General features: G+C 44.4%; 1 protein-coding gene across 1 annotated transcript; it reads right to left on the reverse strand.

Annotated features, from left to right (window-relative positions):
* Positions 1–5,976: 5,976 nt before the first annotated feature.
* On the reverse strand, positions 5,977–15,214 carry LOC139385191 (kiaa0895l). The gene is made up of 7 exons (XM_071130303.1): positions 14,975–15,214; positions 12,887–14,184; positions 11,027–11,170; positions 7,595–7,727; positions 6,881–7,186; positions 6,568–6,665; positions 5,977–6,313 (listed from the first exon to the last, which is right to left on the reverse strand). The coding sequence occupies exons 2-7, from the start codon at positions 14,138–14,140 to the stop codon at positions 6,152–6,154; spliced, it is 2,097 nt and encodes a 698-aa protein (XP_070986404.1). The 5' UTR covers positions 14,141–14,184; positions 14,975–15,214; the 3' UTR covers positions 5,977–6,151.
* Positions 15,215–18,544: the final 3,330 nt, after the last annotated feature.

Below are 18,544 nucleotides of genomic sequence, written 5' to 3' on the forward strand. Positions count from 1 at the left end.
ATCAGTAGAAACCTAAATACTGACAGGGCATTCAGAAAGTATTCCAGGCCCCTTGACTTTTTCCACATTTTGTTACGTTAAAGCCTTATTCTAAAGTTGATTTCCTCCTCAATCAACACACAATACCCCATAATTACAAAGCAAAGACTTATTTAAAAAAAAAAAGTATTACAAAAGAAACTGACATATTACATTTACATCAGTATTCAGACCTTTTACTCAGTACTTTGTTGAATCACCTTTGGCAGCGATTACAGCCTTGAGGCTTGGGCATGAATTTACAAGCTTGGCACACCTGTATTTGGGAAGTTTCTCCCGTTCTTCTCTGCAGATCCTCTCAAGCTCTGTCAGGTTGGATGGGGAGTATCGCTGCACAGCTACTTTCAGGTCTCTCCAGAGATGTTCGACCGGGTTCAAGTCCAGGCTCTGGCAGGGCCACTCAAGGACATTCAGAGACTTGTCCCGAAGCCACTCTTGCGTTGTCTTGGCTGTGTACCTAGGGTTGTTGTCCTGTTGGATGGTGAACCTTTACCCCAGTCTGAGGTCCTGAGCGCTCTGCTGCAGGTTTTCATCAAGGATCTCTCTCTGTACATTGCTCTGTTTATCTTTGCCTCGATCCTGACTAGTCTCCCAGTCCCTGCCGCTGAAAAACATCCCCACAGCATGATGCTGCCACCACCATGCTTCACCGTATAGATGGTGCCTGGTTTTTCCCCAATGTGACGCTTGGCATTCAGGCAAAATAGTTCAATCTTGGTTTCATCAGACCAGAGAACCTTGTATCTCGTGGTCAGTCTTTAGGTTCCTTTTGGCAAACTCCAAGCGCACTGTCGTGTGCCTTTTTACTGAAGTCTGGCCACTCTATCATAAAGGCCTGATTGGTGGAGTGCTGCAGAGATGGGAGAACCTTCCAGAATGACAACCATCTCCACAGATGAAATCTAGAGCTCTGTCAGAGTGACCATCGGGTTCTTGGTCACCTCCCTGACCAAGGCCCTTCTCCCCCGATTGCTCAGTTTGATCGGGCAGCCAGCTCTAGGAAGAGTCTTGGTGGTTCCAAACTTCTTCCATTTAACAATGCTGAAGGCCACTGTATTCTTGGGGACCTTCAATGCTGCAGACATTTTTGGTACCTTTCCCCAGATCGTTGCCTCGACACAATCCTGTCTCGGAGCTCTACGGACAATTCCTTCAACCTCATGGCTTGGTTTTTGCTCTGACATGCACTGTCAACTGTGGGACCTTTTATATAGACAGGTGTGTGCCTTTCATGTCCAATCAAATTTACCACAGGTGGTCTCCAAGTTGTAGAAACATCTCAAGGATGATCATGAGCTCAATTTTGAGTCTAAATACTTAGAATTACCTTATTTACTTGTTTTTTTATTTTTAATAAATTAGCGAAAATGTCACATGTTTTTGTTGCTTTGTCATTATGGGTTATTGTCTGTAGTTTGATTTTTTTTTTATTTAATCAATTTTAGAATAAGGCTAATGTAATAACATGTGGGGGAAAATAAAGGGGTCTTAATACTTTCCGAATGCTCTAAGTCAAAATATGAACCCTTCTCAGATCAGTGTCTAATACATTTCAAAATGTAAATTACAGAAAGTGTTAGACGACGTCAGTTTTAATGTTGTTTTTAATAAATAATCTGTGAATCCCAGATTATTTCCAGAACATAAAATGTGCAACATTCATGCAATACAAATGATAAGAGAGTGATGATTAAAATGCAGTCTACAGAAGTCCAACTTCAGCAGGGCTGCGTTCAGCAGGTTGTAATACACTGAACACTGCAGAGAGAAATGCTATGAATAGAGCTGACACAATTCCACAACGTCTTGCCCTGCTGAACGCAGCCCAGGTGAGTTCTATTCGAAAACCCATCTAAGGCACGCCCACAACATCATCTTTCTCCTCTACAGCCAATCACACACATTCCTTGTCAAACATAGGAAAGGAGGAAGCTGCTGTGATTAGTCAACTTTGGCTGCCTGACAGTATGAATTAAGGTTGCCATGGTAGCGTATCTCAGAGGCCTGTCGTTTTATATATGAGTGTGTTCCTCTGGCCAGATGTTGCTGATGCATTCCAGATCTTACGACGCCTGGATAGGTGTTTAACCGATCAGATAACCACATGTTTTATCGGTCTGGTGCCCGACAGCACAGTCAATGAAGTGGCACTCAACCATTGGTTGAGTCCAGCAATGTCTGAGCAGGGGAACGCGGCCGATAACGTCCATGGACCTGGCATCGAAGACAAAGGATCCCACGTGAGGCAAGGCAAGGCAAGCTCAGGCCTTCAGCTCAGTCACATCACATTAATACAGTAGCGCTGATATCAGGGGAGCTTGAAGCCCACCAAGGGAGCTCTCGCTCAACACAACAAAATAACAATCAGAACTGGGTCTGATTTAACCACACAATAAGATACATGTGTTGTTAAATAGTGGTAGAAACTAATACCAGGGAATATTTATTTTAAGTGAACATTCAGACCAGTCAGAATGAGTCTATTGGCTCTCAATAGTTTGTCTTTAGCTGGTTTCTGGAAAATAATTCCTTGGTGTTCTTTACTTGGGTTCTGGAATAGAACTGAGTGCTCCTTGGTGTTCTTTACCTGGGTTCTGGAATAAAACTGAGTGCTCCTTGGTGTTCTTTGTGTGTGTTCTGGGATAGAACTGAGTGCTCCTTGGTGTTCTTTACCTGTGTTCTGGGATAGAACTGAGTGCTCCTTGGTGTTCTTTACCTGTGTTCTGGAATAGAACTGAGTACTCCTTGGTTTTCTTTACCTGTGTTCTGGAATAGAACTGAGTGCTCCTTGGTGTTCTTTACGTGTGTTCTGGAATAGAACTGAGTGCTCCTTGCTGTTCTTTTTAGCAAAGCTAAACGCTTAAAACAATCAGCTCCACAAAAAGGAGATACAAAACTAATACCACAGACATTCATAGTTTTTTGTCGTGAAAATAAAAACAGACAAATGAAATAACTGACAAATTCCATGACATGACCCTGTGGTTGTTTCCAGAGGTCTAAGAAGCAGAAGCCCAGTTTTACAGACATGGGCTGCAGTGGTATAATGTAGGCTATGTACCCACTGGGCACAGACGTCAGTTCAACGTCTAGTTTTGATTTACATTTGGTTGAGTTGTCAACTAACATGAATCCAATGTGAAATGAACTAAAAATGTCACGATGACATTGGATTTAGGTTAAACGATGGGTGTAAAATAGACTAAATTGCCATTGGTTGATAACTTTCTAATCCAATCAATTTTCCACATTGATTGAATTTCATCACAGATCATTTTTTGGGGTTGAAATGCTGTAATAACGTTGATTCAACCAGTTTTTTTGCCCAGTGGGTATTTTATATGATACAGCTAGACAAGGTTGGGCTCAATTCCATTTCAATTCCAGTCCATAGAGAAAGTAAACCAAATTCCAAATGTTCTTTATTGAAGAGAATTGGAATTTCAGTGTACTTCCTGAATTGAGCTCAACCGTGTAGCCAGGTTAGCTGGTGGTTACAGCAGGGGGACATCAACTAGATTCAGCCACAGAACCATTTTTACATTCTTTAGCAGATGTTCAGAGGTTTAGAAAACATCATTAGAAATTATTTATAGACTGCAAATTGACCACAAGAAGCCACAACACATATATTTGACTAAAAAACAAATCATTTCAAACAGAGGGTTGGTAGACATCATCCAGAGGGTTGGTAGACATCATCCAGGGGGTTGAATATGAACCCCAAGGGAGACATCATCCAGGAGGTTGAATATGAACCCCAAGGTAGACATCATCCAGAGGGTTGGTAGACATCATCCAGGGGGTTGAATATGAACCCCAGGTAGACATCATCCAGAGGGTTGGTAGACATCATCCAGGGGGTTGAATATGAACCCCAAGGGAGACATCATCCAGGGGGTTGAATATGAACCCCAAGGGAGACATCATCCAGGAGGTTGAATATGAACCCAAGATAGACATCATCCAGGAGGTTGAATATGAACCCAAGATAGACATCATCCAGGGGGTTGGTAGACATCATCCAGGGGCTTGGTAGACATCATCCAGGGGCTTGGTAGACATCATCCAGGGGCTTGGTAGACATCATCCAGGGGGTTGGTAGACATCATCCAGGGGGTTGGTAGACATCATCCAGAGGGTTGGTAGACATCATCCAGAGGGTTGGTAGACATCATCCAGAGGGTTGGTAGACATCATCCAGGAGGTTGAATATGAACCCCAAGGTAGACATCATCCAGGGGGTTGGTAGACATCATCCAGGAGGTTGAATATGAACCCCAAGGTAGACATCATCCAGGGGGTTGGTAGACATCATCCAGGAGGTTGAATATGAACCCCAGGTAGACATCATCCAGGGGGTTGAATATGAACCCCAGGTAGACATCATCCAGGAGGTTGAATATGAACCCCAGGTAGACACCATCCAGGAGGTTGAATATGAACCCCAAGGTAGACATCATCCAGGAGGTTGAATATGAACCCCAGGTAGACATCATCCAGGTATCAGAAGAAGCGTTCTGTTTCCCTGCAGGACTGCTGTCATCACAACAACCTGTTGGACTGTATGACCATGATATAGGATGCATCCCACATGGCAGCCTGTTCCCTTTATAGTGCACTACTTTGGACCAGGGTCCAATAGGGTAGTGTACTACTGTTGACCAGGGTCCAATAGGGTAGTGTACTACTGTTGACCAGGGTCCATAGGGTAGTGCACTACTGTTGACCAGGGTCCATAGGGTAGTGCACTACTGTTAACCAGGGCCCATAGGGTGGTGCACTACTGTTGACCAGGGTCCATAGGGTAGTGCACTACTGTTGACCTGAGTCCATAGGGTAGTGCACTACTGTTGACCTGGGTCCATAGGGCTCTATACAGATAATAGGGTGCCGTTTAGGACTCAGCCACAGTGAATATGATCCAACTACTGTTGACCAGGGTCCATAGGGTAGTGCACTACTGTTAACCAGGGCCCATAGGGTAGTGCACTACTTAGTACCAGGGTCCAATAGGGTAGTGCACTACTGTTGACCAGAGTCCATAGGGTAGTGCACTACTTTGGACCAGGGTCCATAGGGTAGTGCACTACTGTTGACCAGGGCCCATAGGATAGTGTACTACTGTTGACCAGGGTCCATAGGGTAGTGCACTACTGTTGACCAGGGTCCATAGGGTAGTGTACTACTGTTGACCAGGGTCCATAGGGTAGTGTACTACTGTTGACCAGGGCCCATAGGATAGTGCACTACTGTTGACCAGGGCCCATAGGGTGGTGCACTACTGTTGACCAGGGTCCATAGGGTAGTGCACTACTGTTGACCTGAGTCCATAGGGTAGTGCACTACTGTTGACCTGGGTCCATAGGGCTCTATACAGATAATAGGGTGCCGTTTAGGACTCAGCCACAGTGAATATGATCCAAGCGTAGTAGATATGATCTGAGTGTTGATCTGTTCGTTCCACACACTCTGTCTGTCGGACACTGGCCTTCATTTCCAGGGCTTTCCAACAGCAGAGTGATGAATGACACTTGGGAGGATTAGGGTCAGTCTAGACGAGAGGGAGTCAGTCAAGGATGGGATGGCCAGTCTAGACCAGAGGGAGTCAGTCAAGGATGGGATGGTGGCCAGTCTAGACCAGAGGGAGTCAGTCAAGGATGGGATGGTGGCCAGTCTAGACCAGAGGGAGTCAGTCAAGGATGGGATGGCCAGTCTAGACCAGAGGGAGTCAGTCAAGGATTGGATGGCCAGTCTAGACCAGAGGGGGTCAGTCAAGGATGGGATGGCCAGTCTAGACCAGAGGGAGTCAGTCAAGGATGGGATGGCCAGTCTAGACCAGAGAGAGTCAGTCAAGGATGGGATGGCCAGTCTAGACCAGAGGGAGTCAGTCAAGGATGGGATGGCCAGTCTAGACCAGAGGGGGGGTCAGTCAGTCAAGGGGAAAACGGACCACGCTGACCAGAGGTAATTAGCAGGTGACCATTCTTAACGCCTCTGACCACCGAACATCATCCGCCATTTTCTATTCATTTCCCGACTATTCTACATGTTGACTCGCCACCTTTGTTGACGCCCAGAAGGTGATCTACCACGCTCAGCTGAAGGTCGGTCAGGGAAGGAGTTCTCTAAGCTGAGCGTCGCTCAGTTCGTTGACCGTGACGATGTGGTCCAGATGCTGAAGGTATTTCTCCTGGTCCTGCATGAAGTGAGGGATTCTGGTCCGGCGCAGGACAGCGATGTGCCGTAGCCTTTCTACGTCCTCAAACGACACCTGGAGGGCCAGAAGAAGGATAGGTTAACGTCATCATCATCACATCGATGGCAAATTTACAGACTCAACCTCTTTCCAACCCCATCTGATATTACAACAGCCTTGTCTGTGCTCTATTATGAGGTATGTATAAACTACAATTCAGCTTTTTTTTTGCTGCAAATGTGTCCACCATGAAACAACCAAACTATATGTCATCGCCGTGGGGGGGAAATAAACATGAACCGATCCTGTACGGGAGGATGACGACTGACCTTGCCTAGTGAGGTCAGCATCTTGAAGTCGATGTTCCTCCGATGTCGTAGAATCCTGAGGATTCCGTCCAGGTACACCTGATCTTTACTGAAACAGCCTGATTCACAACCACACAAACCATCAAGTCAACACAGAGACTACCAATCCTTTAAAAAAATGTTTACAAAATAAGTCAAGATTCTTTTGGGTGCATAGATCTACTACTGGTACATGTGCAATGGTTAGTGTAGTCACACACACACACACGACACACACACACACACACACGACACACACACACACACACACAAACACACACCCACACTCTCTCACCAGGCTCCGAGGTGTCCGTCTGTCCCCTCTTGGCTCTGAGGCAGTACTCCCAGCGCACCGCGGGATCCTGGACGAACTGAGCGATGTGGCTGAAGAGCTGGCTGAAGCCCATCCTGGTGGCGTGATACACTGTATAGTAGAGCAGAGCGGCGCGCCACAGGTAGGGCTGTTTCCGTAGCAACACACTGTGCAGGCTGGCCAGGCCTTCTTCCGTGGGATTGGCCGGTTTGAGGCCATACTGCTTCCTGCCTGCGGAAGTAGACCAGGGCTGGAGGTTGTTGTTCACACCTCGAAGGTAGTGGGTTCCTGGGAGGGACAGAGATGGAATAACATGAGGATGTAATAGAGGCACTGTGTACCTGGTAGGACACGCAAATTATAACTCAGAACTAATTTATGATGCTGTGTGGATGATAAACACACCCCCATCACACATTTGGGGCGGCAGGGTAGCCTAGTGGTTAGAGTGTTGGACTAGTAACAGAAAGGTTGCAAGTTCAAATCCCCGAGCTGACAAGGTACAAATCTGTCATTCTGCCCCTGAACAGGCAGTTAACCCACTGTTCCTAGGCCGTCATTGAAAATAAGAATTTGTTCTTAACTGACTTGCCTAGTTAAATAAAGGTAAAAAAATAAATACAATTTAAATCCCATCTCCCATCCCAGATCCCCCACAGTAAACACATGCTGTATGGTGCAGTCAGCGTACTGTACCTATCTCATGCCTGAGCATGCCCTCCAGCCAGTGTTGTCGTGCTCCAGACAGGTTGATAGTCAGAGTGGGACGACAACTCTCCACCATCATCACCGCCTGGGACAGCAGCTCCTCAGACAGACACACCACCACCTAGACAAAGTTAACACCATACTCTTCATCATCATCATCATCATCACCGCCTGGGACAGCAGCTCCTCAGACAGACACACCACCTAGACAAAGTTAACACCATACTCTTCATCATCATCATCACCTGGGACAGCAGCTCTTCAGACAGACACACCACCACCTAGACAACGTTACCACCATACTCTTCATCATCATCAGACACACCACCACCTAGACAAAGTTACCACCATACTCTTCATCATCACATAGACCACCACCACCTAGACAAAGTTACCACCATACTCTTCATCATCATCAGACACACCACCACCTAGACAAAGTTACCACCATACTCTTCATCATCATCAGACACACCACCACCTAGACAAAGTTACCACCATACTCTTCATCATCACATAGACCACCACCACCTAGACAAAGTTACCACCATACTCTTCATCATCATCAGACACACCACCACCTAGACAAAGTTACCACCATACTCTTCATCATCATCAGACACACCACCACCTAGACAAAGTTACCACCATACTCTTCATCATCACATAGACCACCACCACCTAGACAAAGTTACCACCATACTCTTCATCATCATCAGACACACCACCACCTAGACAAAGTTACCACCATACTCTTCATCATCATCAGACACACCACCACCTAGACAAAGTTACCACCATACTCTTCATCATCACATAGACCACCACCACCTAGACAAAGTTACCACCATACTCTTCATCATCATCAGACACACCACCACCTAGACAAAGTTACCACCATACTCTTCATCATCATCAGACACACCACCACCTAGACAAAGTTACCACCATACTCTTCATCATCACATAGACCACCACCACCTAGACAAAGTTACCACCATACTCTTCATCATCATCAGACACACCACCACCCCCTAGTAGAGGTCGGCCGATTAATTAGGGCCGATTTCAAGTTTTCATAACAATCGGTAATCTGCATTTTTGGAGCACCGATTATGGCCGATTACATTGCACTCCACGAGGAGACTGCGTGGCAGGCTGACTACCTGTTAGGCGAGGGCAGCAAGGAGCCATGGTAAGGTGCTAGCTAGCATTAAACTTATAAAAAAACAATCTTAACATAATCACTAGTTAACTACACATGGTTGATGATATTACTAGTTTATCTAGCTTGTCCTGCGCTGCGTTGCATATAATCGACGCGGTGCCTGTTAATTTATCATCGAATCACAGCCTACTTCGCCAAACGGGTGATTTAACAAGCGCATTCACGGAAAAAGCACTGTCGTTGCACCAATGTGTACCTAACCATAAACATCAACGCCTTTCTTTAAAATCAATGCACAAGTATATTTTTTTAAACCTGCATATTTAGTTAATATTGCCTGCTAACATGAATTTCTTATAATTAGGGAAATTGTGTTATGTCTCTTGCGTTCTGTGCAAGCAGTCAGGGTATATGCAGCAGTTTGGGCCGCCTGGCTCGTTGTGAACTGTGTGAACACCTTTTCTTCCTGACAAAGACCGTAATTAATTTGCCAGAATTGTACATAATTATGACATAACATTGAAGGTTGTGCAATGTAACAGCAATATTTAGACTTATGGATGCCACCTGTTAGATAAAATACGGAACGAATCCGTATTTCACTGAAAGAATAAACGTTGTTTTCGAAATGATAGTTTCCGGATTTGACCATATTAATTACTCGTATTTCTGTGTGTTATTATGTTATAATTAAGTCTATGATTTGATATTTGATTGAGCAGTCTGACTGAGCGGTGGTAGGCACCAGCAGGCTCGTAAGCATTCATTCAAACAGCACTTTCCTGCATTTGCCAGCAGCTCTTCGCTGTGCTTCAAGCTTTGCGCTGTTTATGACTTCAAGCCTATCAACTCCCGAGATTAGGCTGGCAATACTAAAGTACCAATCAGAACATCCAATAGTCAAAGGTTAATGAAATACATATAGAGAGAAATAGTCCTATAATAACTACAACCTAAAACTTCTTACCTGGGAATATTGAAGACTCATGTTAAAAGGAACCACCAGCTTTCATATGTTCTCATGTTCTGAGCAAGGAACTGAAACGTTAGCTTTCTTACATGGCACATATTGCACTTTTACTTTCTTCTCCAACACTTTGTTTTTGCATTATTTAAACCAAATTGAACATGTTTCATTATTTATTTGAGACTAAAATGATTTTATTGATGTACTATATTAACTTAAAATAAGTGTTCATTGTTCATTCGGTATTGTTGTAATTGTCATTATTACAAATATATATAAAAATCGACCGATTAATCGGTATTGGCTTTTTTTGGTCCTCCAATAATCTGTATCGGCGTTTAAAAATCATAATCGGTCGACCTCTACCCCCTAGACAAGGTTTATCATCATCACCTTCATCATCATCATTACATCATCAGACACACCACCACCTAGACAAGGTTATCATCATTACCTTCAGCATCATCATCATCATCATCATCATCATCATCATCATCATTACCTTCATCATCATCAGACACACCACCACGACATAGACAAGGTTATCATCATTACCTTCATCATCATCATCATCATCATCATTACCTTCATCATCATCAGACACACCACCACCACATAGACAAGGTTTATCATCATCACCAGAATCATCATCATCAGACACACCACCACCACCTAGACAAGGTTTATCATCATCACCAGAATCATCATCATCACCAGAATCATCATCAGACACACCACCACCACCTAGACAAGGTTTATCATCATCACCTTAATCATCATCATCATCACCTTCATCATCATCAGACACACCACCACCACCTAGACAAGGTTTATCATCATCACCAGAATCATCATCATCATCACCAGAATCATCATCAGACACACCACCACCACCTAGACAAGGTTTATCATTACATCATCAGACACACCACCACCTAGACAAGGTTTATCATTACATCATCAGACACACCACCACCTAGACAAAGTTATCATCATTACCTTCATCATCATTATTATCTTCATCATCATCATCATCAGACATACCACCACCTAGACAATGTTATCATCATTACCTTCATCCTCATCATCATCATCATTGCACAAAGACATCTTGTTAACACACCAACCCTCCAACACACTACCCATAACCCACCAACCCTCCAACACACCACCCATAACACACTACCCATAACACACCAACCCTCCAACACACCACACGTAACACACTACCCATAACACACCAACCCTCCAACACACCACACGTAACATGTGAAACCTCACTCACCTCTCCTACACAGTTCTCCTTCTGCAGGTACTTGCGTGCAGCAGCCCAGACTCGACTCTTTGGTAAAATACTTCCTCCCGTCACTTCCTCAAAGTTCTCATAGTTACCAAACTTCCTCAGAATACACTCCATAATCCCAACAGCCTGTAGAGAGAGAGGAGAGAGGAGAGAGAAACACCCAGAGATAGAGAGAGAGAGGGTGAAACACCCGTAGAGAGAGAGAGGGTGAAATACCCAGAGAGAGAGGGAGAGAGAGAGAGAGAGAGAGAGAGAGAGAGAGAAACACCCAGAGAGAGAGAGAGGGTGAAATACCCAGAGAGAGAGGGAGAGAGAGAGAGAGAGAGAGAGAGAAACACCCAGAGAGAGAGAGAGGGTGAAACACCCAGAGAGAGAGGGAGAGAGAGAGAGAGAGAGAGAGAGATTGAAAAACACCCAGAGAGAGAGAGAGAGAGAGAGAGAGAGACACCCAGAGAGAGAGAGAGTTTTGTTCACAAACAGACCCCACAGAGCCACAGGACAGCAACACATTTAGACCCAATCAAATCATGAGAAAACAAAAAGATAATTACTTGACACGTTGGAATTTACCAAAAAACAGAGCAAAAAAACAGGCCCTAAACAGAGAGTAACACAGCGGCAGAATACCTGACCACTGTGACTGACCCAAACTTAAGGAAAGCTTTGACTATGTACAGACTCAGTGACCTTGCTATTGAGAAAGGCCGCCGTAGGCAGACATGGCTCTCAGGAGAAGACAGGCAATGTGCTCACTGCCCACAAAATGAGGTGGAAACTGAGCTGCACTTCCTAACCTCCTGCCCAATGTATGACCATATTAGAGAGACATATTTCCCTCAGATTACACAGATCCACAAAGATTTCGAAAACAAATCCAGTTTTGATAAACTCCCATATCTATTGGGTGAAATACCACAGTGTGACATCACAGCAGCAAGATTTGTGACCTGTTGCCACAAGAAAAGGGCAACCAGTGAAGAACAAACACCATTGTAAATACAACCCATATTTATGCTTATTTATTTTCCCTCTTGTACTTTAACTATTTGCACATCGTTACAACACTGTATAAAGACATAATATCACATTTGAATTGTCTTTATTCTTTCGGAACTTTTGTGAGTGTAATGTTCACTGTGGCATTTGCTTTGGTAATGTAAACATATTACATATGTGCCATGCCAATAAAGCCCCTTAAATTGAAATTGAGAGACAGAAACACCCAGAGAGAGAGAGAGAGAGAGAGAGAGAGAGAGAGAGAGAGAGAGAGAGAGAGAGAGAGAGAGAGAAATAGAGAGAGAGACAGAGAGAGAGAGAGAGAGAGAGAGAAATAGAGAGAGAGAGAGACAGAGAGAGAGAGAGAGAGAGAGAGAGAGAGAGAGAAACATCCAGTGAAAGAGAGTTTATTAAGATACAATAGGTCAGGAGGAAGACATTTCAAGTTATTTTCCACAAAACACACATAATAGCTAAAAATGCAGAAATCCCCAGAGTGGGTTATCTTCCTACCATCTAATATCTTTGCCAGACAGAGAGGCCTACCTGTGCGAGGAAGAGGTCAGATAATATCTTCGCCAGACAGAGAGGCCTACCTGTGCGAGGAAGAGGTCAGATAATATCTTCGCCAGACAGAGAGGCCTACCTGTGCGAGGAAGAGGTCAGATAATATCTTTGCCAGACAGAGAGGCCTACCTGTGCGAGGAAGAGGTCAGATAATATCTTTGCCAGACAGAGAGGCCTACCTGTGCGAGGAAGAGGTCAGATAATATCTTCGCCAGACAGAGAGGCCTACCTGTGCGAGGAAGAGGTCAGATAATATCTTTGCCAGACAGAGAGGCCTACCTGTGCGAGGAAGAGGTCAGATCCATCTCTGTATTTCTCCAGCACAGTGCTGGGCTCCGGGGTCGAGTACTCAAACTGGGGGTCGTATTTATAGTCGGACTGGAAGAAGGCCTGCCTCTCCTGGTCTAGGTTAATGGGTCTTAGGGCCACAAGGAGACAGGGACCTCGCGGTGTGGAGGGCAAGGGCAGCGGGGAGGCCCCTCCAAACCCCCGGGAAATGTGCGGAAGGGAGGTGGCTGGACGCATACGCCCCCTGGTGGCCCGGAGGCCCATTGAGGAGTTGTTGACGGTACAGGTGCTCTCGCTGCGGCGCATCCAGCCTCCGGGGCCCAGGCTGGGGCTGGTGAGGGAGCGTGCTGGGGGCGAGGGGGCAGTGGAGGGACCACCAGCGCTGCGCCAGGGGGGTTGTAGGACCCCACGGTCCAGACCGGGCTCGGAGCCACGGAGGCGCAGGGGCGTCACGTCCAGGCTGAGAGGCCGGCGGAGAGCGGGTCTGGTCGCCACCTTATTCCGAGACGAGGCCGTTGCCACGGTGACGTCCCGCCGCAGAGAGACAACCGGTCCATCGTATGGCAAGACTGAGCGAGAGGAGTTGGTAGAGGAGCCAACACTGGCCCTAGTGCTGGGGGTAAGGCTGACATCTGCCACCAACGACTGAGGTTGAGGTTGGGGTCCATTGTGGGAGTTGGATACCCGCTCCCTCTTGGTGACACGGCTTGTCCTGGCGTGGAGCCTAGTGTTGGTGGTGGTGGGAGGGTCCGCTGTTGGTTCCTCTGTTCTTTTGGCGGTTTTGGTAGTGTCAGGCCTGGTCTCTTCTGTTCTAGTGGGGGTGCTGTTGGTGGTGGTTTTGGGGGCATCCGGTTTGGTGTTTTCTAGTCCGGTGCTCTTGGTGGTGGTTTTGGGAGGCTCTGGTCTGGTGTTTTCTAGTCCGGTGCTGTTGGTTATGGGAGGCTCTGGTTTGGTGTTTTCTAGTCCGGTGCTGTTGGTTATGGGAGGCTCTGGTTTGGTGTTTTCTAGTCCGGTGCTGTTGGTTTTGGGAGGCTCTGGTTTGGTGTTTTCTAGTCTGGTGCTGTTGTTGTTGGTGGTTTTGGGAGGCTCTGGGCTGGTGTTTTCTAGTCCGGTGCTGTCGGTTGTGGTGGTTTTGCGAGGGTCCGGTCTTGGTTCTGGACCCGTCAGGTCTGTGGTGCTGCTGCTCCCTCCGACCCCGTCGACGTCCGTCCGATCCATACAGTCCTCACCCGGGTCCAAAACCATCTCCACTGCAACAGCGCCGCTGCCGCTGGTCCAACCACACCACACTGCAAACACAAGACGGTCAGCTTTAGGGTCTGTCACAAATTACCCATTGATTGGTATGACCTTTTTAATGCAGTCAGTGCTTGTGTCAGGAACAGGAGACAACAAGTTCAAAATAATTTGTGCCATTTTGCTTTAACTGGATTACATGAATCCATTACTGGCCTAGGAGCCATCTGGACAGGGACACACACATAGTATACCTCCCGATTCGAATCGGCCTGCCCTGCAACATAGACAGGGCTCGGTCAGGGGCGGGGTTTCTGTGCTGCTGAATACGAAACTAGGTGGTCGGGACGGCGGGACGGGCTCCAGTCATCCCATATATGGGACTAGTAATAACTTCAAAACAAAATATCCGAATCATACAGATGTTTTAGCCTACTACACATGTAGCCTATATTTACACAAGGCGATCGCGACTTCTGCCGTGTGTGTTGTATTAAGGTTTAATGATCCCTTCGGACCACCAAAGTGTATTGCATACACATTTGCAGGATATCTCTCCGTTATTGTGACATTGTCGTAATGTAATGGAACAAATAGTCTGTTGTAGAGTACAGCAAACCGTTTTTATGACACCGTGCAATATATAGTCATGCCAATAGCCATAATTGTCAATATATTGTATTCAATGACAGTAAAGGATGAATCGACAAAAAAAATAACGGTTTTCTATCAACATGTGTAGTTTTCTTCTGATCTGATCTTCTGAATCAGATAATAAATCGAGGATGAATAAAACAAGACAATAACCGAAACTACAATAATCGTATTCATAAATGTTTTTACCTTGCAGCGGGGTTTGGTGATCAGATTTGTAAATGCAGGCTTTTCTTTAATTCATGACGCCCAGCTCTGCTTGTGCTCTCCACAATGAGCCGCGGGAAGGTTTCCGGTGGCGACCGGTGAAAAATGCTCATTGGATATGAGCAGCTATAGTGGATGGGCCGCCCGGAGAGGCACGCGAGGAAGTTCGGACTGTGTTGGAAGATATGACGCGATGGCACAGCTGAGGAACTCGAAAGTGCCATGCGCAGTGCGTGCCGCTATTCTGCGTCCTTACGCACGTGGCATCTCTCGGAGGCAACAGAGCAACGAGGAGCACGTAGGCTACGTTCCCCGAGGTTCACATAAGCACCACACAATTACAACGGTTAGAGTCCTTATAGTGAAATCCATATATTGAGATATACAGTGCCTTCGGAAAGTATTCAGACCCCATTACTTTTTCCAGATTTTTTTACGTTACAGCCGTATTATAAAATGGATTAAATGACAACAAAAAAAATCTCAGCAATCTACATACACGCAATACCGCATGACAAATCAAGAACCGTTAAAAAAAAAATCTTTGCAAATTTATCAAAAAACAGAAATACCTTATTTACATAAGTATTCAGACCCTTTGCTATGAGACTTGAAATTGAGCTCAGGTGCATCCTGTTTCCATTGATCACCTTTGAGATGTTTTCTCCAACTTGATTGGAGTCCACCTGTGGTAAATTCAATTGATTGGACATGATTTGGAAAGGCACACACCTGTCTATATAAGGTCCCACAGTTGACAGTGCATGTCAGAGCAAAAACCAAGACATGAGGTTGAAGGAATTGTCTGTAGAGCTCCGAGACAGGATTGTGTCGAGGTATAGATTTGGCGAAGGGTACAAAAACCTTCTGCAACATTGAAGGTCCCCAAGAACACAGCTGGCCTCCATCATTCTTAAATGGAAGAAGTTTGGAACCACCAAAACTCTTCCTAGAGCTGGCCGCCCTGACAAACTGAGCAATCGGGGGAGAAGGTTGTAGCGTCATACCCAGAGCCTCAACTCTGTAATCACAGCAAATGGTTCTTCAACAAAGTACTGAGTAAAGGGTCTGAATACTTATGTAAATTTAATATTTCAGTTTTTCTTTTTTTTATGAATGAGAAAACAAATTCTAAACCTGTTTTTGCTTTGTCATTATGAGGTATTGTGATGTCATTATGTGGTATTGTGATGTCATTATGAGGTATTGTGATGTCATTATGTGGTATTGTGATGTCATTATGAGGTATTGTGTGTATATTGATGAGGGGGAAAAAACAATTTAATCAATTTTACAATATGGCTGTAACGTAACAAAATGTGGAAAAAGTCAAGGGGTCTGAATACTTTCCGAAATCACTGTAAGGCTCTGGGTATTTCTATCTATCAGTCAATAGGCCTATGGTTAAACTGTCCTCAGAAGCCTTCCCATCCAAAGGTCTTCAATTATGCCCCCATGCAGTCTTTTTAATAAAATGTTTAAATAACTTTGTCTAATATATCATTGTGTGTTTATTTCATATATTTAATTTATTTATCATTTATTTTCCTGAGATTCCTTTTGCCATTGAAATGCTCAATCTGATTGTGTGGCTCTGCCGATACAAATGTTAATATGCTGGAGAATAGGATCCTCCAGGCTCTAGTCTAGAGCCAACCATTGCTTACCTCTTCAAGCTAGGAGGAGACATATGCAAATAAAAGATGACTGGTCATTGGTCATAATAATCTGATTGTGATGTCATGCTGTGAGCCAATAACTCCATCCTGCCTGAACAGAATGAAATTCCAGGCGATTTTTTTTTCCTCTCGCTCCAAAAAGATTACACTAAAAATTCATTATCGTAATGTTCACAATTTCAGTGTTATTTCGACCTCATAGAGTGGAAATATCATTTAAAAAATAAATAGGAGAATCACGTTTTTCACTGTACTGCCCCTTTTAACAGCATAATAATTTAATCAACAAAATGTAAGCTATGTTACTTACTACAATCACTCTGCATAGAATAGAAAGATCCTCAAAATGAGTTTTATTTCAGAGTTAAGTTTATAAAATAACATTGGTTCGTGTATGAATTCACATTTTGGTTAATTTAATTTCATGTAACCATTAATCAATATAAGTAGGCAGGTATAGATTAGTAGAATATTTGATACTGTTGATTACTCACTGCTAATTTACTCAGTTGGCCTAGACCAGGCTGCATGTAACTGGTTTAAACAATTACTTGACAGATAGAGCTCAATGTGTATCTACTGATGATGCTAAATCGGGTTTCCTTGATATTAAGAAAGGTGTCCCGCAGGGGTCGATTCTGGGTCCTGTACTCTTTACTGTTTGCATCAAAAATATCTACTTGTCTGTAAAACAAACTGTAACCTACACTTGTATGCTGTTGATACTGTTGTGTATGATATTGACCCCAACGTTGACCAGGCTCTATCTGAACTACAGTCCGTCTTCATTGTATTACAGAACAACTCAATTGACCTGAAATTAGTATTGAATGCAGGTAAAAACAAAGTACATGTTGTTCTCTAGAGCACATAAAAACAACTACGATGATTTCAGCATATGTACTTTGGATGGTTCTTCATATTGATCGTGTCCCTGCTCACAAATACCTGGGCATCTGGATAGATGGAAAGCTGTCTTTTATAAAACACATTGATGAGTTCGCTGAGAAGCTGAGAATTAAAATGGGCTTTTCTTCTATAGAAACAGGTCCTGCCTCTCGCTAAATGGTAGAAAGCAGATCATTCAGACAATAGATCATGAATCTGCCGCTTGACCACAGAAAACAAATAAAAATGAATTGGTGAAGACCAAAAAAATCGAGATATATACACACACACACACACGCACGCACGCACGTGCGCGCGCGCGCACACACACACACACACACACACACACACACACACACACACACACAAACGTCATATGGAGGGAGCAGAGCAGTCTGGGTCTTCATGATTCAGAGATGGTTGAGATGCTGAAGATTGTATTGTCTGATCTGGTATCTGATGTTCTAGTCTCGTTCTATGTCTGAGTTCTGTTCTCTCATTATATATAAACAGCTATTACATAACAACTCAACCATGAAAAGCCCTTCCCTCAATTTCTGTTCCTCTTCTCTGGTCAAAAGTAGGACTCACTTCAGCACTGCTGACAATAACAACTTGTGTAGAATTGCTTGCTCAGCATTCATATGTACATTATGCATTGGTTCTGACATTCTCACAAGATCTCACAATAGGTTGTCAAACAGAGTTATACACACGGCTCATTCTTGAAAGGTATCAAAATAGTTTGTCAAAATAAGTTGTTGGTTAAATCTCACAGAGTTATAGACTTGTTGGTTAATGTTCAGAATTATAGACCTTTTAGGTTGTTGGTTAAAGTTCACAGAGTTATAGACCTGTTAGGTTGTTGGTTAATGTTCAGAGTTATAGACCTGTTAGGTTGTTGGTTAATGTTCAGAGTTATAGACCTGTTAGGTTGTTGGTTAATGTTCAGAGTCATAGACCTGTTAGGTTGTTGGTTAATGTT

Source organism: Oncorhynchus clarkii, chromosome 26 (genome assembly GCF_045791955.1).
Source record: "Oncorhynchus clarkii lewisi isolate Uvic-CL-2024 chromosome 26, UVic_Ocla_1.0, whole genome shotgun sequence".
Taxonomy (NCBI): Eukaryota; Metazoa; Chordata; class Actinopteri; order Salmoniformes; family Salmonidae; genus Oncorhynchus; species Oncorhynchus clarkii.

Bases quoted from the DNA above. Each gene is read 5' to 3' on its own strand.
- LOC139385191 (XM_071130303.1), bottom strand. From the start codon at position 14,140: ATGGTTTTGGACCCGGGTGAGGACTGTATGGATCGGACGGACGTCGAC. The intron at 7,728-11,026 runs GTGAGTGAGGTT...AACTTTGTCTAG, and splicing joins AGGAGAACTGTGTAGGAGAG to GTGGTGGTGTGTCTGTCTGA. The intron at 7,187-7,594 runs GTACAGTACGCT...TGTCCCTCCCAG, and splicing joins CATGCTCAGGCATGAGATAG to GAACCCACTACCTTCGAGGT.